This window comes from Prionailurus bengalensis, chromosome B2 (genome assembly GCF_016509475.1).
Source record: "Prionailurus bengalensis isolate Pbe53 chromosome B2, Fcat_Pben_1.1_paternal_pri, whole genome shotgun sequence".
NCBI lineage: Eukaryota > Metazoa > Chordata > Mammalia > Carnivora > Felidae > Prionailurus > Prionailurus bengalensis.
In genome coordinates, this window is record NC_057349.1 from 137,170,267 (window position 1) to 137,192,977 (window position 22,711).

General features: G+C 38.7%; 1 protein-coding gene across 1 annotated transcript in view; it reads right to left on the minus strand.

Moving 5' to 3' along the window:
• SYNE1 (spectrin repeat containing nuclear envelope protein 1) overlaps positions 1–22,711 on the minus strand; it is a 472,071-nt gene that overhangs the window by 97,731 nt on the left and 351,629 nt on the right. The window contains 11 exon segments of the mRNA XM_043592628.1: positions 2,781–2,936; positions 3,395–3,571; positions 4,418–4,567; positions 5,785–5,967; positions 6,323–6,455; positions 7,140–7,336; positions 8,060–8,191; positions 9,614–9,787; positions 12,172–12,372; positions 14,015–14,134; positions 18,732–18,833. Coding sequence (XP_043448563.1) covers positions 2,781–2,936; positions 3,395–3,571; positions 4,418–4,567; positions 5,785–5,967; positions 6,323–6,455; positions 7,140–7,336; positions 8,060–8,191; positions 9,614–9,787; positions 12,172–12,372; positions 14,015–14,134; positions 18,732–18,833 — 1,725 coding nt within the window.

Genomic DNA, 22,711 nt, shown 5'->3' on the forward strand with positions numbered 1-22,711 from the left:
TTTTTGCTATAATAAATCATTCTTAACTTGAGTTAATTCATAAGTATCATTTTTTATGTTGGTTTAAATGAATAAATCACCTCTGAAAGAGTGGGAAAGTATTCAAGACGTTCTAAACAAAATAAAAGTTGAATCCAGTCACTTAAGTCTGCTGGCTTGAACATCACACTTTGGTCCAGAGGAACAATTTCTCAAAAATGACAATAAATTTTTATCAAGGTTTATGGTACTGCCAAATAGAACCTGCCGTTAAGCTGTGGTGATTTATACATGATGCCCCAAAATAACTGCGTGGGTTACTTTCATTCTGTTCTTTGTTTCAAAAAAAAAATGACTAAATTTGAAATCACTAATTGGCATTGGTGTGAAGTTCTTTAAACCACATTTCAAGCTTTCCCTCCTGACACTGCCTTGTGTGACCTTCCGGGAGAGACTCAAATTTGGGTCCGAAAAGGAGTAAAACTTGGCCAAACCTCCACTTCGTTTTCTGGTAGTAACATCTCTGTTAAATAAAAGGTACGGTCATGAAAAAAAAGCAAAATGGAAAATGGCAGGCAAAAAGTACATTAATGAGGTGAAAAAGAAAGAGGAGCTCTCTGCTCCTCTGCCTGTGCTCTGTCTCTGTCTCTCTCAAAAATAAATAAACATTAAAAAAAAATTTTTTTTAAAGGGGTGGCTGGGTGGCTCAATCAGTTAAGCATCTGACTTCAGCTCAGGTCATGATCTTGCCATTCCCGAGTTAGAGCCCCACGTCGGGCTCTGTGCTGACAGCTCAGAGCCTGGAGCCTGTTTCAGATTCTGTGTCTACCTACTCTCTGTCCCTCCCCTGTTCATGCTCTGTCTCTGTCTGAAAAATAACTAAATGTTAAAAAAAACTTAAAAAAAAAAGTAGGAGAGAAAGAAGAAAAAAGGAAAAGCTAGGGGCACCTGGGTGGCTCAGTCACTTAAGCGCCCAACTTTCGTTCAAGTCATGATCTCATGGTTTATGAGTTCAAGCCCTATGTCAGGCTCTATGCTGATAGCTCAGAGCCTGAAGCCTGCTTCGGATTCTGTGTCTCCCTCTCCCTCTGCCCCTCCCCAACTCATGCTCTTCTGAAAAATAAATAAAAATTAAAGATGAATTTTTTTAAAAAGGAAAAGTTAACGCATTATTTCACTTCTAACAGTAAAGTTTATCACAATGACAGAACAAAGAAGCACTAAGGTTGCTAATTATCTTTTCATTTTAATGGAAACACTCAGGAGCTTAAGAGGTCAGACTTCTCATCCCTCAAAGTAAAATTGTGAAATTCTGGATTTTTTGGCACATTTTGATAGACAAAAATTGATGGCCGAAATTAGAAACACTACTGGCTCCTGGAAACCCGGAAATGCTATGAGGCTAGGTGAGGCATAATTTTGGTCTTCAGTCTTTTATACACCCATCTTCTGATGAGCAGCATATTTTTAATTTCAGGGTATTTCTCTATATGTTGGTTCTGCCGTATTTATGCACGCTGGAAATTACAATCTATTAGCGCGTCAGCCCAGCACAAAGGTATCTGCTCTTCCGTTTCTAAATGGAAAAGCTTTGACTGAGAGTTTAAATGGATCTTTCTTTACATCTGCCCCAGAAAAAATTGCCAGTTGGAAGGAAGATTGTTATGAAAGGCCTTTCTTTTCGGAGCCTACAATATAAAAACAAGATTTGGGGAAAGGTGCGTTCCTGTAGAGTTATTTTATAGTTGAGTCTTCGGCTGTTCTTGGGAAACACTACAGAGAACCATCACAGCTGCTCCGTGTATTAGAAATCACTGAACTATTTCAAAATTTTATTACAGCATTACCTGCAATAACTCACTTTCTTTTGCATAAACAAGAATACCTGAGCAAATATTAAGTGTTCCTAAGTCACTGGAAACCATTTAGAGCATGTTCACTCCACTTGCAGGAGAGACTCTCACCATTAAGGGTAGAATGAGCGGATGCTGCTGGAGCTTCCCAGAGGACGTGGGAGGAAGTAACGCTGTTGTCTGAGGAGCCCTCTGCTCCGTAGAGTTGAAAACAGAACTCAGTCAAGCCTCTAGCGCTAACGTCCATTTATGGGAAATACAGGGGATACAGAGGACATCTGAAAGGAAGTCCACAGGCTAATCCTGAACATGGGACCAGTCTACAGATTCTGCAACAAGTTAGCTTTATTAACAAATACTGAGGAGGCTTAAGAGATCTAATAACAAACGTAGCATGTGGACATTGTTGTATCCCTATGTGAATAAATTAAGTGGAAAAAAAAGAGACGTTTTAAAGAAAATTGTAGAGACAGTGTTATGAGCTGAGCATTGAATAGCATTAAGGGATTATTGTCAAGGTTTTTGTGATGATAAGGATGTTATGTTTATATATGAAAATGTCAACTTCTTAGAGACGTGTATTGTAGCATGCAGGAATAAAATGACATGATGTCTGGGATTCACTATAAAATATTTCAGAAAAGGAGTAATTCAGGAAAATATGTCAAAATGTTTAACTATTAAATCTGATGAGCAGCCTGTGGGAGTTGGTAGCCCTGTGTCTACCTCAGAGCGTGTCTCAAGATTCTCATAATTTCAAATTATTTTAAATAGGTGAAAAACTAATAGTTAAAAAAAAAAAACCTCATAAACTCACATAATCAGAGAAGTTCATTACCAAATACAACTTTTTTCAGTATTTAACTCTCAGCTCCCAGGGCCAGAAAACTCCTTTGGCACCTGCCACGAAACTGCCACGAAACCATGTCAGCCCCCCGGGCAACGTACCTGACAGTCTTTCATTGCGCTTTGAACTGAAGCCTGATCTCCAATTCGATGCTGTTGTTTTAGTTTGTCTTCCTGGGTTTCATACCAAGTTTTCAGACTTTGCACATTATTTTCATATTCTGACCAAGATTCCAATAAGCCTTCCAACAGCTGGATCTGAACACACATAATGAAATGAAGTTTGCAATTTTATTTTAAAATCAAATCACTGGCACTCAAGCCACCATTTCCTCCAATTACTCAAGCCACTACTCCCTCTAAATTAAGAGCTTTTAAGATACAGCTTATTGTATAGAGGATTAAAAAACAAATCTTATAAAGTATAAGTCGGTGACTAACTAGTATTGGTAATTAAGTAAAGTCAACTTGGAAAGGCAAAAGAAGTTAAGGGGCACCTTTAAAAAAGTAAAACAACGTACAATGGGTGAAGAGTAGAAGACGAATAAGAGAAAATCATGAACGAGAGTGAAGAATATTTAGCGCAATGGGGTTCAGTGGTGTCCCCTTCAGAAATGTTTGTGTGCTGTGTGAAGCTATCCTGCTTGTGAAATGAGTTTTCTTTACAGACCGTCCCTGGTCTTGGCATGTTGGACAGCAAGAGCCACGTGGCTTACCTTCTCAGTCACTAGGCCCTGCAGGATTTGCCAACTTTTATTCATGGCTCCAAGTTGCTCAGCAAAATCAGTCTTGTCACTGCGTTTACTTTCCACATCCTGACTGCTGATTTGTAGCACGGACTGATTCACAAAATCAACTGTCAACTGTTTACAGTTAATATCTATCTTAAAACCCTGAAAAGTGAAGGGAGGAAATAAAGAAACAAGGTTATGCACATAAATGTCTTATATTTTATCAGGAATTGGAAAGCCTTAAACAACTTTAATCTTATCATTTCTGTGATTTAGTCCAAATGACACAATCTGCTTATAATTCTATAACTCGTTATTATCAGAAATTGAATATATACATATAATATACGAACATACTGAATTTATAAAAGTATAAATTACTGACTTTAATATATAAAAATTTATAAAATTTTGAATTTTGAATTAATTTATTGAATATAAATATATGTATACATTTTAGGTAGAGAATGTATGTAAAATTGGATAAATTGTCTAACCTCACTATAACATACTCATAAATTATAGCATTTATTTTTATTATTTTTTAAATGACACAAAATCTTATTCAAAATTATTCCTGGGGCACCTGGGTGGCTCAGTTGATTAACCAACCGACTCTTGATTTCTGCTCAGGTCATGATCTTGCAATTCACGGGTTCGAGCCCTGCATCGAGCTGTGCACTGACAGAGTGGAGCCTGCTTAGGATCCTCTGTCTCCCTCTCTCTCTGTCCTCCCCCTGCTGGCTTGCCCTCTCTGTCTCTCTCTCTTTCTCTCTCTCAGAATAAATAAACACTGAAAAAAATTTTTAAAAATTATTCCTAACACTGGACAGCTTTTCTATGTCTACAACTAGGGAGGCAGTTTTTTTTTTACCCTTGTACCCTTATCTGGTCACTATGTATGAAACATCCACTCCAAAATCTGATGTGCATAATTTGAGTTTTGAGTTCTTTTGAATGAACTAGTCCTAAAATATGAAAAGTTAAAAGAAAAAAAAATTCCACTACCTTGTATTTCTGAAGGTATTCATGAATTGCCTTGTAACCTATCGAATTTTTTATGTTCTCTTCATCCTTTTGAATAACATTTTCCATTAGAGAAATCCAAGTCGTCAGTTCAGAAATGGCATGGCGGGACGGCAGCTTATCCATCTGGAGCTGCCCAAGTAAGAGACAGAACGAAGGCACAAGGGTTAAAATTCAAACCAACTTTCTGCCAACCCCAAAACCCTACGTTAATATTTATTGATGTGCCAAGAGAGATAACACTTCTTAATGACATTTTTGGATCTTAACCTTATTACAAGCTTGAAATTAAACATCAGGCAAACAATGAACAATAATAGGCATCTTATGTTCACTTGACATCCAATACTATAAACATTGTATAAACACTAACTAATTAATCAAAATACCAGCAAGAAGGAAATATTATTCTTATTTTATAGCTAGTTTTATGAGTTAAAAAAAACCTAACTACAAAACATTCAACAGATGTATTTTATTAATTATCTTGTAAAAATTTCTGTGTATTATGACTCAGGAATGTTAAAGGAAGAAAGAAAAATACCACATTACAAACTATCATTTTCTAGATTTTTGGCACTCTAATATTTATTCCTAAGAGCATGGCCAATTTCCTTACTCTTTAACTAAAATATAGTTAGATTTATGAATCTTACTTAATCTAACATAGGTTTTTGCAGTTACTTATTACAATGATTTGGAGGAACAAGGGCAATCATTTACAATATTTATGAACTTCTATGTGGTACAGAAAGATATAGAGATGATTGCGAGATATTTCCTGCCCCTCCTGGAAATATATAGTTGTTGACTAGGAGGGATAAGACCCAAACATTAAACACAGCTATCATACCTGGTAGAGTGACGAATATCAAAGAGAGGTAAATATACATTGTCTGGGATCCAGGGAAGGGAGGTATATTTCCAGAGAAGGGAAGTACTTAAATTTATTGAATGCCATTTGTTCTATTATGGGCGAGATTATAAGTCTTGAAAATACATTGTGATTGAATTCTTGTAACTATTCACTTTATGAGGGAAGTGGAGCAACCCACATTGTACAAAGAAAGTTTAAACAAGGCCAGATGAAGTTTCTACTACAACTACACACACACACACACACACACACACACACACACTGAAGAAGTTGTCCTTGGAAGAAATGACATTTGTAGGTACGGCTTTGTAGAACAGCTCACCTTTAGTGTGCAGAACAATGGAAGAAAGAAAAGGCAAACTGTCCATGACAGAGCAGATCTCCATTTGAAAGCAAAAGCAGATTAGCACTCTTTCCATTGACTACTGCTTAAATCAATGGTTATGAATTAAACCTATGATTATTTCTATACCTGGTGGAGCTTTTCCTGTACAGTCGGAATATTTGTCAGCAGATCAGTCCACTGGCTGTCAATGTGTGACAGTTCTGAACGTAGGGAAGCCGTGTCCACTTTCTTTAATCGAAGAAGCTGATTTCCGATGCTCAGAACAGATGATTTCAGGGAAGATTTCGCATCCACTTCTTTGGAAAACTCCTAAAAGGAGCAGCAATGTTCAAATCAGGATTAAATAGTTAGACCTTTAATTTAAGAAAAGAGAACCATTTACTACATAAACAATTTTTCTATACGTCTTCAAGAGGAGTTATGCTAAGCACTCCAGAGGACCAAAAAAAAAAAAAAAAGAAAAAAAGAAAAAGAAAGTATACCATTGCCTCGAATGAAAGCCAACAATGAAGCCATTCCTTGAAAATTACTTTAATGAGGCAATGTTGAACCCTAGTATTTTGCATAACTATTGACCACACATAGTTAACATTGACAAATTCTCTTCAGCTTGGCTTACTAAGTATATAAAATTGAATCAAATGTTTTAGATTCTTAGGCTTACCAGGAAAGCATTTAGATGATCACGGACCATTTCCAGTTCTTGTGGGACTGTCACAGACTGTTGAGTCCAAAATTCTAGCCTGTCTTTTGCAGACTGTAACCAGTGAATAAGTTCTGCAGATTCGCTTTGATATCTGTAATTATATTAATGCATCTATCAAGTAAACCTCCGATACCTCCTTTCTGCTAACCCATGTTATTCAGCAAGGCCAATTTTAAAACAAGAGATACAACAGGTCTGGGAGAATAATGCCCTGCATGGGACACTCTCAAATTCCCTTCAAATTTAAACATTAAGCAAGCTTCAGCTTTCCCATTTCTAAGCTGAATGCAAAAAAAAAAAAGTATGTATCTTTCTCCTACTCACTCACAATGAGAATATTTAGAAAATATTAGATGACTATTATTAAAAGTTCTTAGAAGTAAAGGTGGCATAGAAATAGAGTACTTCATGATGTAAAATCAACCCTCCACTTCTCCTGAATACTTCCCATTGCCCTTACTTTCTCGAACATACTTTCATTCTATGTCCCCTTCTAAGGTTTTCCTGTGAACACCCATGTACAGCCAATAGGCAAGGGAGGATCAGAGCTCAAAGGTAAGGGGCATTGGGTACCTGCTTCCCTGCCCACTTCTACTTGCGTGTTCATACAACTGTCCAAGAATCTAAGGGAGGGAAGCCTTTGTTTTCGCCTTTATTTTCCAAATTACAAGATAAGTGCCTAGGGGGACCTTATCTTCTTTAATCCCATACCCACTAGTGTTAGAAAGAGCCCGCAGCACTAATCTAAAATTATGTGTAACAGCCATTGTATTACCTGGTCCAGTGTTTCAGTACTGTTTCCAATCGGTGAAGTTCCTTCGACACTTTGTTGGTATTATCCAACCACTGTTCTCCCAGTTGATTGAGCTGGCTTTCTAGATCTGAGCAGCTAATGGATATGAGCAGTCGTTTCCCATCATCTAACACCTGATATAATTTGGGCTGGTATTCATGAAGGCTGGATTTCAAATGCTAAAATTGATTGAAAATACCAGGTTAAAACTTTGAATGATGCATTTTTTTTTCTCTTCAAGAATGAGAGTTTCTCTGGTGCTCGTAATGTTCTGTTCCCTGTTAGTCAGAATTCAACCGTTTGCACCCAAGAAACGTTGAGATGGCTCACCTATATTTAAGTATAGGTGTTCTTCTTTTTTCTTTTTTTTTTTCTGTAGTAACTTCAGGTACACTTAAAACGATCAAGCTGTAACACCAACACGCACCACAGAAAATGCTCAGTTGAATTTTCAAAAGAGCTGTCACATTAAATAAAGAAAAAAGAGGGCGCCTGGGTGGCTCAGTTGGTCGCATGGCCGACTTCGGCTCAAGTCAGGATCTCGCGGTTCGTGGGTTCGAGCACCCGCGTCGGGCTCTGTGCTGCCAGCTCAGAGCCTGGAGCCCACTTCGAATTCTCTGTCTCCCTCTCTCTCTCTGCCCCTCCCCTGCTCACACTCAGCCTCTCTATCAAAAGTAAATAAACAGGAAAAAAAAAAAAAAAGAAAAAAGATCTTATGTTCCTATTATAAAACAAATACTTAAAATCTATCTGCTTTCACCAATGTTAATAGCTTGAAATAAAAGTAAAAGTACTTAATAAAATATTTGACTGCAAGTTTGTTTAGATTCAGTTAAAACCACAGTGAAGTTTCAAAAGGAAATGTGGCAACTTTTCACACTGAGATGCCATTGGACGCTGACCTGGTAGAGTGTTATCCGGTCGATGAGCCTCTCCTCGCTCTCCTCCACCAATCCCACACTTGGGATGCTACTTTCCACCACCTCCAGCTGTTTGCTGAGCGCCTGGTGGTCTTCATCCAGATGAGACCATGTCTAGAAACACAGTATCAGTCTGTAAGCTAAAAAAATTCTTATTATGGGGCACCCAGGTGGCTCATTCAGTTGAGCGTCCGGCTTCAGTTAAGGTCATGATCTCGCGGTCTGTGAGTTCGAGCCCCGCGTCGGGCTCTGTGCTGACAGCTCAGGACCTGGAGCCTGCTTCGGATTCTGTGTCTTCCTCTCTCTCTGCCCCTTCCCCACTCATACTCTCTCTCTCTCTCTCTTAAAAATAAATAAACATTAAAAAAAAAATCCTCATTAAAGAACCACGATCTTCTTTTTGTGCAAAGTACGCAATCAACAGATTCACTTCAAAGTTATGTTGGAAGAGCGCCTGAGTGGCTCAAGTCAGTTAAGCACCCCACTCTTGATTTTGGCTCAGCTCACGATCTCATGGTTCATGAGTTCGAGTTCAAGCCCTGTGTCAGGCTCTGAGCTGATGCTTGGGATTCTCTCTCTTCCTCTCTCTTTGCCCCTCTTCTGCTCTCTCTTTCTCTCTCTCTCTCTCTCACTCAAAACAAATTAAAAAATAAAAAAAATACATAGTTAGTTGGAGATGTTTGTGTTTGGTTTGCTTTGGGAAGCAAAAGATGGCTTTGAAGCAAGTGATCAGATGGTGACCCTGAAAAGCATTGCAAACACGCTTGGGTGTCTATAACCAACCAGCAGTATGAGCGTGGGCAAGTTACTAAACTTCTCTGAACCTCAGAGAAGTTTAATTTATAACATGTATAACATTAAAAATATTTAATTTATAACATTAAAAAAATGGGGATAATAACAACTATCTTGTCCATTGTGAGGATGAAATGATAATGTACATAGTGCATCTGGAACATATCAGGCATCTGATATGCGTGGTTTCATTCTTTACCACAGTAATGATGAGGGCATGATTTCAGCAAAAGGGCAGGGTATGTTTACTTCATGTAGTAAAGCAAAGTAAATATGTTACATTCACAAACAAAAAAAGCTACCACAAACATTCAATACATATACATATATAGCACAGACATTCTACTAAGGAGAAATCCCAAACCACTCGCTCCTAAATTCTCATTTTTATTTTATTTGAAACTGGAAAGTCTTCTTAAAAATCATGTGAAGTCTTTTTCAATAGTGGATAGCAAAGATCGGCCACTCTTTAGTCTCACTGTCAAAACCCCAAATACCATCACGCCCTGTCCAAAGTCAATATTCGATAAATCTAGCTGACTCACGGCAAGGCACAGCCTTTTCCAAACATAAATAGGAAATACAAGGGAAACAAGACAGAACACGAGGCTGAGTCTGAGGGACTCCGAGAATTGGGAGTTCCAATTCTGAGGTGAACTGCACGAATAAATACATCTTCCATTAAGGGTATGCTTTGCAGTTGGGTCTGCTGTAGGAAAGATGTTACATCAGGAGTCTCACCTCTAGAATGTACTCCAACTCCACACCCCTCTTGTGAGCCCGTTTCAGTACAGCTGAAGCCTGTGTCATCAGTTCTGTGTGGAACTGCGTTTCTTGTAGGACCGCAAAGTTGATTATCTTTCTGAAGAGTGTCTCCGTCAGGATCATATGAGATTCCAGGCCTTGAAAGTATTCCTGCAATTTGTCAGGTAGAAAGAGATCAGGGACTCATTCATATACCACCTTACAATAAAAGCCGCTTCACATGTAAAAGCTGATGGAACTCAGGCAATATATGAGCATTATCTTCCCACCTCTGCAAGACCCTGCCTCACGTAGGCACTCATGGCTTCCCACAGAGACGGGAACTCCAGTCTCTTAATTGGCCTCTCATCCCTCCCCTCAAGTGCACTGACATGTGATGTGCTGTAGATACTCTGTCCCCGCAAACAGAGCCCTTCGGATGGGACCAGCTGTTGATAAAACTCCTCTGCTCTCCAAATGCCTCATCCCTGTATACGATCTGGAAGACTCTCATTAACTCCACCACACAAATTGGCCTCCCTTGTCCCTCAGACACATTGGCAACCAGTCTCCCCTCTTTGGCCTCTGTGTATATGCCATACTTCCCAAGATGTCCTCACTTGACACATTCATGACTTTCCTTCCTTTATGGTTGGGCTTGAACTCTACTCTTCCGAATTCCCAGAGCATTTGTTGTGCTCCAATACTCACTGCCAAGCACAGCCTGACATGTACGGATTGCTGTTACGCAGTTTTAAATTTCCCTTTTATTATACTTACACACGACAGAATGGTAGGCCTTGCACAGTCCTACAAATGTATTTTTAAATGTTAATTTTTTATGTGTAACAGGCCCCAGAGGAGGGAGACAGAGCTCATCCCATTTCCTGTTCCCTCCACTGTGGTTAGGGCTGAAGGGCTGGGAGTTGATAACAATATTTAGTGTGTGCTATATGCTAAAACTCTACCAATGCTTTACTGACCAACTCAGTTAACCTTGTAACAATTCTATGAGGTAGGTAGTTTTAGTTCCCATTTTGTGGGTGAGGACCCTGAACCACCCAGTCTATATAGAACATGTTCACTATAGAGCTCTCCCTCAGAAAACGTCTGGTCAACAGAAGCCAGTATCTTCATTTTTCACTGACAACTATTAAATCATAGACTCTTCAAGTGGGAAGAGAACTTGGAGGTCATTTAGCCCAACATGCACCAAAAACTGATATTCCTTTTACAACCCAATCTCCTGCTAATGGCCTTGGATGGTCTTCCCATGGCCAGGAGAGTTATCTGTTCCATGCAACCAAATCCTTCTAGAGTTCTTTACCTATTGAGCCTACGTCTCTGTTATTTACGCTCATTGATCCTAGCTTCCTCTCTGGAATAACTCAGCATGATACTTTATTGCTGTTGTCAAAGATTTGAGGAAAACCAGCTGTGAACTTTAAAGCAATGTTTTCAAAGCCAAATGATAAGGCTTTAATAAATCACAAAGTTTTGGACAAAACTCCCTGGGAAAAATAGCAAGAAGTGCAATTCCCCCTCCCCCCCCCAAAATTTACCTTTATAAGACACCACATGTTAAGAGCTACATGTTAACTAGCATAATGTTAACTATCTATAATCCAAAGGGATTTTCAAAGTTTCCATGCATATGACATTCCTACAGTCTGAGAGTTTGGGTTTCTAGACTGGCAAACTCTTCTTTCTGTAATCATTTTAATAATGCAAGAGTTATTTGTTGTGTGCACATTAAACAGGCATTCCTTTATTAAGGAGTAGTGTCTAACCTGAGCTTGGCCATGGAACATGGCAATCTCAGGCCCCCCAGGTTTGATCATGTAGTAAGAGGACTCACTGTCCCCAAGAATAAACTCTGGAGGCCTACAGCAACCAGAGGAGCATGTACTTAAGGGCCAGAGGAACTGAGTGATACACGTAAGAGACAGAAACCCCATCCCACAGCCGAGTGGGCAGCTCTGCATTCCCAGGGCACAGAGAGGAGCCTTTGTCCAGGGCAACAGAAGGCAGAGAAAACACCTAGGACTAGAGGAATAAATGGGCATAAAAGACACAGAGGACAAAAGCAGAATTAAGAAGGAAGCTGGGCACTTCGAAGAAAGTCCCCAAGTTTCCCACTGGTTGTAATTTATGATAGGAGAAAGGCTGGCTAATACTAGTGAGGAAGTGATAATTAAAATTACTAGTAACGTTGGTATTCTTTTTAACTCACAAAATTATAGAAACCTATCCTCTATAATTTTCCTGGGCTACTGAATGCCCATGGGTTTGAACATACATTTGTTGCTTAATTTTAAAGAGTAATTTATGCAAGGAGGAACTCATAAAAGATTGATAATAATAGGTTTTACTATTTTACTATATATATATGTGTGTGTGTGTGTGTATGTATGTATATATATATATATATGTATATATATATACATATACATATATATATATATATAACAGTGATTAAGAACATGCTTTTGCAACTATATAGCCCCCCACCTCACCCCCCCCCCCCCACTCTCTCTCTCTCTGTCCCTTTTTACCTTATGTTTGTCAAGCAGTTGTTGAATTTCCTCCTTGGAAGACACAATGATTTTCTGGTCACCTGCCATCTTCTCCTGTCCAGTCTCCAGCAGGTCAGCCAGATCTTGTAGGGCCCTTTCGTACTGACTCTTGAGGGCAAGATTCTGGTTCAGACTACTCCGCCAGGAGCCAATGGTCATCATCAGTTCATCATACATGTCCTATGAAACAGAGACCGTGATACTCACTCTCAGGTCATGTGCTGACCCTTCTCTGAAAAGCATACTCCCTCCCAAGATCACAACCCAACCAAAAATACTCCTTCAGGTATCTGATTGATGGTGATGCTCTGTATGAAAGGCTCTGCCTGCCTTTCTCATGAGCCTCTTCGAAAACTTCCTTCAAAAGGAGGTAGATTCGACAGCTCTCTTCTCAGGATGTCAAGAGTTTATGGTGCGACGTGGGGTTGAAATGTTGAAAAGTTGTTTGTGTGGCTGAGGGACATGTAAACGTAATTCTAATTTTTTATAATGTTCTTAACATTTACATAGTGTTAGAGTCATTGACTGTAGCATCTTTCATATTTTGTCTGCTACAGAATAATCAGATTTTGGACTATTCCCTAAACAAAGAGCTAGGGAAACAGAGGAGGTTAATGTGAGCAGAAGGACTTTAGGACTTAAAAAGGCAATGTTTTTGCCAAATGTGGTGGAGTAAATAAATAACTATTTAAACTGGAAAGACATTTTAGGAGATGATGATACACCAAACAAAATTTATTTGAACCATATGGACCTGATTAACGTATCATATTAAGGTTTCGCTGGCCAAAATGGTTCAATCTGGAAAAGTTCAACTTTAATGCCTATTTACAACTATGACGTTTGACTCTTACACCTGACATTTAAGCACTGTTGGAAAACCGTCTAAGTGCAAAGTGGGGGCTGTGGGCTAGTGACATTATGAAATGTGAGATAATGGAATGAAGACAGTTAAAATAAAAATGTTCTTTTTAAAATAAGAGCTATTTTATTTTCAAAAAAGGAAGAACTTGTGACCCTGTGCTGGAGTTAATGCTATTAATCCCCAACAGCTCTGTAACAAGCATGCGGAGAAAAGTTAACATGTGTGTATCACTTTTTCTTAATGTAATTTAACTCTGTTGCCCATCAAATGCTCAAGTTTGCCGGTCTAATATCCCAGGTTCTCCCGACCACCCCGCGGGGGTCGGATTTTTGCCTAATCTAAGAAAGCCAATTAAGCCCAAATCATTTCCTATTCCAGGAGGAAGCTGGGAACTCTGCTGAGATCTCAACTACATTCTAGTTTAATTTTTTTGTTGTTGTTCTGGAATTGAAACACTGTCTTTCTCCCATTCAAACATGTATGAAAGATTAACTGTAGTTTTGAACACCTGAGAAAAATCACTTTCTAAAAAGTCTTCGTTTGAGCATTTTTTGCTTTTAAAACAGTTTTCTCAGGGAGACTATAATACAGGGTAAATATCCCTCTTTTAACTTTTCTAGGTAGGATTTATAATTCTTATATTTTCTAGTGTAGAAAATAATATGCCACAACTACCCTATACCACAATGCTTAGCCATTGGAATAATAATAAAGCAAATATCAGAAAAGGAATCTTGGAAGTGTGAGAATACAATTTATTTCATTGCATTAAATACGGTGAAAGTTTCAGAAAATTTTCTATTTTCTGAAACTTTCACCATATTTAGGACAAAGATTAGGAATGAAATGACATGAATTTTATGGAGAGAAACCAAGAAAATAAACAAAATAATTTCTTTCTTGATATCCAGTTAGGATGTATCAGCGAAGCTGAATGCTATTAGTAGAAAACCATACCTGAAGTTTGGACAGTTCCTGCATGGAAGGCTGCTCAATCTGCAACTTGTCACCATGCTTTTTCAATTCAATGATTTCTGCATCCAACTCCTTTAGCCCATCTTCAGCCTGTTGTATTGCCTATGTGAGATTTATGAAATTTCATTAGAACTCCCACAACTCCCCACGCACAATGTGATTATTATATCTATTTGTTCTTGCCTTCACATCAAACTTTTTCAATGCCTACAAAAAGACTCCTTTCAATACAGCATAAAACCATGACCATCTAGTATACAGAAAAGAGAAGGAGGCCCTTTGTTACACCACAGTCAGCTGACTTACAGGTAAGGAGGCAGGAGGGACTTCGTGTGGAGGGTTGGGAGAACAATGGCTTTCTTAAACAACTAAGGGAATTTGTGAACAGCAACACCTAAAAGAGAAGCATGCCTTAGGACATGGTTAGCAAAGGTGTTTGCCCAAGATTTTCTAGGGGAACAGGTTCTGGTCTCCTGAAATGCAGTTTAAGCATCCTTGGAGAGAGATTCAGCAAGGCAAGAGGACAATATGTCAGCGTGGTCAGGAAAAGCTTACTCTCTGCTTAGTGGAAAAGCAAGCAATCGACAGCTATTACAGTGGCCCCTGGTGTTAAGCCTTCTCTTCCCAGTGTGAGGTCTGTAGAAGTGGAACACGCTCTCCCCCAGGCCTTCAAGGAGCTTACAGTCTGGTTAGGAAGCCAGAGTAAACAGAGCAAAACAAAACAAGGGTGAATCCAATCAGGTACTCAACTCGCGGTAACTCATCCCTGTTAGAGGAGTTTGGAGAAGGGAGACAGCACTGGATCCTGGAGCAGGCTAAGTAGACTTTTGCAAGAAACACAACGTCAGTTGCCCTGAAGGATGAAAAGAACATGGACTCCAGATGGCAGATGAAACATACGCATCTTGCTTTCTCTTTCCTGAATCCCCTCTACAAACAGCAAATATTTTGTTTACCCTCCTCCCCCCACCCACCCAAATCTACAAGGATAAAGCAACAGGAAAGAAGACAGTACCAGCAAAATTCTGAAAGCTGGAATTCAGGATACATGATAATTGACTTAAGAAATCTGAGAAAGTGTGGGGCGCCTGGGTGGCTCAGTCGGTTAAGTGTTGGACTTTGGCTCAGGTCATGACCTCATGGTTCGTGGGTTCGAGCCCCGCGTCCAGCTCTGTGCTGACAGCTTGGAGCCTGAAGCCTGCTTCTGATTCTGTGCCTCCCTCTCATCTATCTCTCTCTGCCCCTCCCCCTGCTCACACTCTGTATTTCTCTCTCTCTCAAAAGGAAATAAACATTAATTTTTTTTTTTTTTAAAGCAAGAAATCTGAGAAAGACGAATCCTAAACTCACAGGAGATCTACATTACCAGGCTTACAGCAACAGGAGTCTCTAGAACTCCGGGTGGGTAGGATGGGGAGCCAAACAAAGAGGGCTGGTAAAAAAGCTGCTTACAGAGCAATTATGTTCCCAGAGCCCCTTTCTCAATCCACACTGCCCCTTTCCTTCCCGGAGAAAGATAAGGAGTTCATTTTCTAGAGAAGGTGGAACAGATAGTCTCTGGAATGAGGGGGAACCAGCTGCAGATTTGAGTACTTGATGGAAAACAGAGAGATACATGACTGAATGCCCACAGAAAGCTACATGGGGAGCCCTAGCATCTTCTAGAGTACTGCAGCCTGGATTTTCCGATAAATAGCCCACACAATTCAGTAATTCTCAAAACTGTCAAGCCACATCCATACACAAAGTTCTCTGTCAGCTGTTTAGTTCTCCATCCTAAATGTGAAGAGACAACAAAGATTTCCATAATCTCAGAAGCCTCTAACACAAAAGATGGAGACTAAAGTAAACAAACAAATAAAAGCAGGCTGGAGGGAGACAGACCATACAGGAAAAATAAAACTTGAGCCAAAAAATCATAATCTATCCAGAGAGGCTACAAAAGATAATGCATCTATTAGAAAAAGAACAGAATAAAGGATTGTTCAGAGACCAAAATGAGCTCAGGGAAAATTAAACACATGAGAGCAGAAATACAAAACTCCCATGGAAAAGTATAGAGTTGAAATCTAGGAAGTCTTCCAAAATATAGAGCGAAATATCTCTTAACAACAACAACAAAAAAAATTAAAAGACTGGACCAGAATATCCAACATCTGCATAAAAAGAGTTTCAGAAAGGGAGACAGATCAAATGGAGAAATAAAAAAATATTAAATCAATCATTAGACAACTTTCCAGACGGAAAGAGGAAAGCTGTTAAATCAAAACAGCCTACGGAATGCCCAGCCCAGTGGATAAAACAGACCCTTTCCCAGGAGTGCCACTGTGACATCTTTGGGAATCAGAACAATTTTAGGTTCCTCAAGCCAACACCAGAAGCTAGAAAACAATGAGGCAAAAGCCTCAAGACTCTACCGAAAACTGATTTCCAAGCGAGAATTTTATAGTGAGCCAAGCTATCAGTAAAGTGTGAACATAGTATAATAACACTTTCAGATATGCAAACTATCAAAAAATGTGTCCAGTATGCATCCTTTCTTAGTAAGGATATGTACTAACAAAACAAGGAAGCCATACAATAAAGACAGACTTGAGACTCAGAAAAGAAAAGATCCAACAGAGGGAGAAGTGACGGAAATTCTCAGAATAATGGTAAACAGAGGTCCCTGGAAGTCAGGCTTATGGGGACATGTCTGTTCAAGATCAGAATGACATGGCTCAAAAGATGAATATACCGAGAGGTGTCACTCTCATGCCTCCTGCTATTATTACCTTTTTAACCGAGGGTAGGATGGAATTAGCACATTTTCCCCCTTATTCAACTTTCCCCTTATTCAAAAAAATGGTATAGTTATTTATTTTTATCTGTGGAATTCACTTTAGTGATATTGGTCAATAATTAGTAAAAAATGTTACTTGTGATCATACATATCCTATATTTCACATTAGAAATTCAAGGAAAATTGGGGCGCCTGGGTGGCTCAGTCAGTTGAGCGACCGACTTCGCCTCAGGTCATGATCTCACGGTTTGTGAGTTTGAGCCCCACGTTGGGGTCTGTGCTGACTGCTCAGAACTTGGAACCTGCTTCAGATTCTGTGTCTCCCGCTCTCTCTGCTCCTCCCCTGCTTGCACGCTCTGTCTCTCTTTTTCTCAAAAATAAAATAAACATTAAAAAAAAAAAGAAATTCAAGGAAAACCATCACTATAGTTGCTGAAATCTTTTTTTTTTTTTTTTGGAATCAGGTATGTTAAAAGCCAAAATATTTTTAAAAAGTATAAATTTTAAAAAGTTCCTTTTAGGTAGAAGATAGGACACAGAAGAATGCTTTTTAATTTGGGGAAAATGAGGGATTTAAAAAACAGATGAAATTACGATCGAGAAAAATGGACATTCACATATCGTTTTGCAAATTATTTTAGATGAAGTCTCCCATGGATGGACAGATAGATCTAGCTTTCTATCTAGAGAAATATTTCAGGGGATCTGTATCACAAATAATTCTCTGTAGTCTACTCATAGAATCCTTAGAGGTCTACTGAAATTAGGTTAAGAAATTCCATTAAAACACACACTTTTCAAATTATTTAGCTTATGAAATGGGAGATACTATACATAACATCCTTTCCATTTCTTTTCTCCTCCTTGTTTTCAGTGACATCACACTAGTTAGAATTCTCCTTCCTTCTCATCAGTGCAGCTCAGTGAAGCCTCTTGAGGTGTATCTGGCTTCCTGACCTGGCAATGTCCTGTCTACCATCCAGGAGCAGGATCTGGCCTTGACATTCACTTTCACCTTCAAACATCCCCAGTGACTCTTCACTGCCAGTGGTCTCCAAGGTGAGCGCAAGTACCCAAAAAAGTGTATGAGATGATTTGTGAGGGTGAAACGCTATGTCTTTCATTTATATTCAACCATCTTCTTTCGAATTTTCATTTTTGTGTATGCTTTCTAACACAGTACCTGCTTATAACTCATAAATAAGTAAACACACAAATACTTGTGGTGTGTGCTGATCTTTTTAACTAATGAGATATGCAATCAATAAAGTTCAGAGAAAAGTGAAGAAAGTCCAAATATTCTGACATGCTAAAGAATCTACAAGCTGCCACAAATGTACTCATCCAAACTTATTTCCCCTCCATTGTTTTCATTCATCATTAAGTCAGCTAAATAGGATTCCTTGCTTTTCTCCAGAAGCGCTCTGAATTGTCTAACATTTATGCCTTTGTTCTTGCTGTCGTCTTTACTTGGCCATCTTTCTTCCCAGTCTCTGTGTGCCCAAACTTCTCAGTCTGGTTCAAATTTTCCTTTACAAAATTCCCCCGATCCTACCCTGCTGGAGGCAATCTGCCCTTCTTCTGAATGTCCATTAGTGCTTCACTGGAATCGCCCCAGGACAGTTTGACTTTCTGTCCTAGGTCTTTGAGGCTCATATCTAATCTCAGTGTTAGATGGCAAACTTCTTCGGGTCAGCATCTGTCACTGACACCTCTAGCCATCTCCTATTCCCTAGTTCCATACAGAAGCGAGGGACGGATTCCACGGAACCTGGCCAGTCACTCAAACCCAGCACTTAAAGACAAAATGTATGACCAACAAAAATGCTGTAACGAGCCATTAATCTTTCACAGAATATTTGAAATGTCTTAGTAAATCAGATTTACTCTCTGCATTCACTCTTCCTGTGTAAGTACCTCAATTTGCTCTGCCACGGGCTGTTCAAACACATTTGCCAGTTTCTGCAGAATGATGTATTTGCTGTCGGCCAATGATGTACACAGCACCTTCAGATCATTCTAAAGAGGAAAGTAAATAGGGAGAATTAACACGTCTAACAGGGAATCTGAAACAGTTGTAAATATTACACGCATTCTTAGAAATAACATACAGGTGTAGGAATTTAATGCCCAAAAGAAACAATACTGTCCTGTGGGAAGGAAAAAAAACCGGTGACAATTTATCTTAAAGTGTTAAATGGGCTTTTAAAGAATTTAGCGTTTCCAACATAACACAAATGGAAATTGGGTATGCAAATAAAAGGCAATACTAGTCACCCTAATCTTCTTGACATGTTTGAAATAAAGGTGCACATTTAAACACTGTAGTGGAAATATCACACTAAAGACTTCTATTTACTAAAACCACCTATAGGTGTTACCCTTATTTGGGAAAAATTGTGATTCTTAAGAATACTATAATTCCTTTTTCCCCCTCTCCCCTCATTCACTCTCTCACTTCCTTTTTTCTATTTTCAGAGAATTTGCACAAGCTTATAAAAAGCCACCCAGAAATGTAGAAAATAAATCTTATCCACAATGACCAAAGACATATGAAAAGACAACACAAAAAGACCTTAGCAAAGGCTTTTGTTCATAAAGATTACTCACTTGAAAGTCCAAATATATTTATGTTGTGTTATAGTTATACGAAAAGAAAGATAATGATCACAATTTTGGTGCTCAGTTCTACAGGGAATAATGAATTGGAACAAACTTGGAATGATACAATTTCTAGTTTTTCTCCCTGAAATGTCAGCAAATAAGCTTCTGTTTCTTATTGGTCAGCAAACATATATGATGGGCTGGCTGTTCGGCAGAGGATGAGGTCAGACTCATCACGTCCCCTTCACCCGGAGCTGACGATACATATACGAGGACACATCACCAAGATGCAAAAATCTGACCATCTACAAGGAGAAGGATAATCACACCAAGAAAGAAAAAACATCTTTCAGGATGTGTGCCAGCCTTGTAACACAAAATTCAAGGCTAGAAAACAAAACAGTGAGTGAATTATGCAGTAAAATTTTAAAAAAGAAAAAAAAAATTACACTGAACACGAACATTGGAGAAAAGCATTAGATCCTAAGAGGGAATAATTGTCACTCACCAAAACCCAAACCAGTCTGCAAACCTAGTTGTGGATTCACTAGGAGACTGTTATAACAGCCCCCAAAAAATGATGCCAGAAACAAGGTTGCTGCTTATGAATTATAGCATTGTTTGTATTATTTAACTGTCCTCAGGGGGAGGCCATGTGGGCCATTAGAACGATGACATATTTATCTGTTTGTATGCCTAGGAAAAGATGTTTTCCATTCATTTGAACAGATTCAAAAGAAAAAGTCTTTACTAGCTACATATATTTAGAACATTAACGCAGTTCTTCTAAATGAGTAGATAAATGTAAATAATATATCATGAGTTAGAAACGAAGATTGTGGGGGCACCTCCCGGTTCAGTTGGAAGACCATGCGACTTGATCTCAGAATCGTGAGTTCGAACCCCACATTGGGTATGGAGATTACCCAAATAAATACTTAAAAAAAAGAAAGAAACGAAGATTGTGGATATACTTCCTGTACATCATGTTTACACATTTAATAGCATATTTTCTGCCTTAATTTTATTCTACTCAAGGTAATGGAAAACTGAGTTCACATTTCTGGAGGTCTCACTTGACTGGAGCCAGTCAAGAAGACAGTAAGGCAGATAATATGACTGATTTAAAAATCACTAAATAAAAGACTTTAGGAGGTATTAATAACCATATGGATGCTGACATTTTCTTAAAAATGAAAATCCAAAGACTGTAACCATTTTTTGTTACGACACGTGGAACACAGCAGGACAGTTAAGGTAGGTCTACAGTGCACACATATCAGACATCACAAGCTTTATTGTACAGTCATTGGCATTGCTTGTAGGACATAAAGAGGCAGGACTCTTGCTTTTTGACAAACAGGTATACAGAAGGTTTCGAGTTTTATGTGCTGCCTCACCCATTTAATAAAGAATTCTTTCATTTTTTCCATTTTTAAATAACTTAAATACTCAATTATAAAAATGTCCACTAAATTTATTTCGGGTTAAGTCTATAGGCAAAAACTTTTTTTAACAGAACAGTTGATAACTGACTTGTTGTGATTCCATGGAGATAAGATACATTTACATTACATCAACACATACCTCCAGATTGTCCATGAGTATAGGATAATGTTCACATTCTGGCAAAAGCTAATACTCAAAAGTTAAATGGAAAACAAAGGCATATCATTCCATTAACTTCTGAGCACTGACAATATACCAGGTGCTTGGTGCAAAGTAAAACACAATGGTTTGTGACTTGACCTTTAATTACACTAGCCCTGGAACTATTTCTTTCCATTAAATTGGAACACAAACATTTTGAAATGTCAGTTGTTGTTCATGAGCTGGCCACCAACAAGTAGAAACTTGTTGGCAGGAGAAAAATAGAGAACGTGATTTAAAGAGAATTTCATGATTACATGTTCTCCTCTTGGTTCTCTATGGAAAATCAGTTCCAGAGTGTTCATGCTTAGTTCATATTTTACTCTGACTGGCTACAATTACCAATAAAAATTTTAAAGTACTAAACACACTATCATAGCAAATGTAATTTGAAAAGGGAAATATGCTTCTGAGTGATACACACATTTGTACTTTCAAACCCCCTCGCTCATGGCTGATAGACCAGAATGCTGTTGAAACTCGGCCTATTATTTTGGGCAAGGTGAATTTTAGAGTAATGAAACAAGATTCCATAAGTTGCCCAACAATTTTGCTGATTTTAGACAGATGGAGTATACCTGAACATGCAATCAGATCTCACATCCAAAACAAAATACCCAAATAATCAACCCCAACTTTTCTGATTCCAAGTGGAATATGCTTTCCTCTCTATGTACTACCCAACATAACCTACACACATGTCTAGTCCAGGCCATTCCTCTAAGCCACAGACTTGATAGCCAAATGTGTACTGTGATTCTTCACCTGAGTATCTTAATTCTATAGCCCATCTATGTCCAGCCAGTGACGCAGCCTTGCCCATTGGTCTATGGCACTGCTATCCACCAGACCTGCCAACCTGAGCCTCTCAGTGCCCTTTTTTCACATGCTCCATATCTAAACCACACACAAATGCACTCTTATTGATTCTGCCTTCAAAATATATCTTGAATAGGAATACTATTCTCCATATCCCCTGTTGGCACCCTAACAATATAAAACATAAAAATATTCTTTGAGTCAACTCTTGGCTCTAGTTTTAATTTTTTTTTAATTTTTTTAATGTTTATTTACTTCTGAGAGAAACACAAAGAGAGAGAGAGAGAGAGAGAGTGCGAGTTGGGGAAGGGCAGAGAGAGAAGGAGATGCAGAATCTGAAGCAGGCTCTAGGCTCAGAGCTGTCAGCACAGAGCCTGATGCGGGGCTCGAACTCACAAACCATGAGATCATGGAAAGAGCCAAAGTCGGATGCTTAACCGACTGAGCCACCCAGGTGCTCCTTTGGTGGTTGAACAGTCTTGGAGAAGTAAGTGAACCTTTATATTGGTTTCAGATTCTACATGTGTTATAATGAATACTACTATTAACAACAATAACAAAACCTACTGAGTGCTTACTATGTTTCAGACACGTTCAAAGTATTTTACACATTTTAACTAACTTTATACTCACAAAATCCCAAGAGACAATTACTATGGGTGTGGCTTAATAGCTGAGGACACTAAGGCAGCTAAGGGTATGTAGAGCAGTAGGTAACAAAGCCAGAATCTGAACCCAAGATGGTTGGTTTTAGAGACTATCCTTAATTTTTCTCTTCTAACTTTGCAAATGAATATTAGAACAATGCTTAGCTAATAGGTATG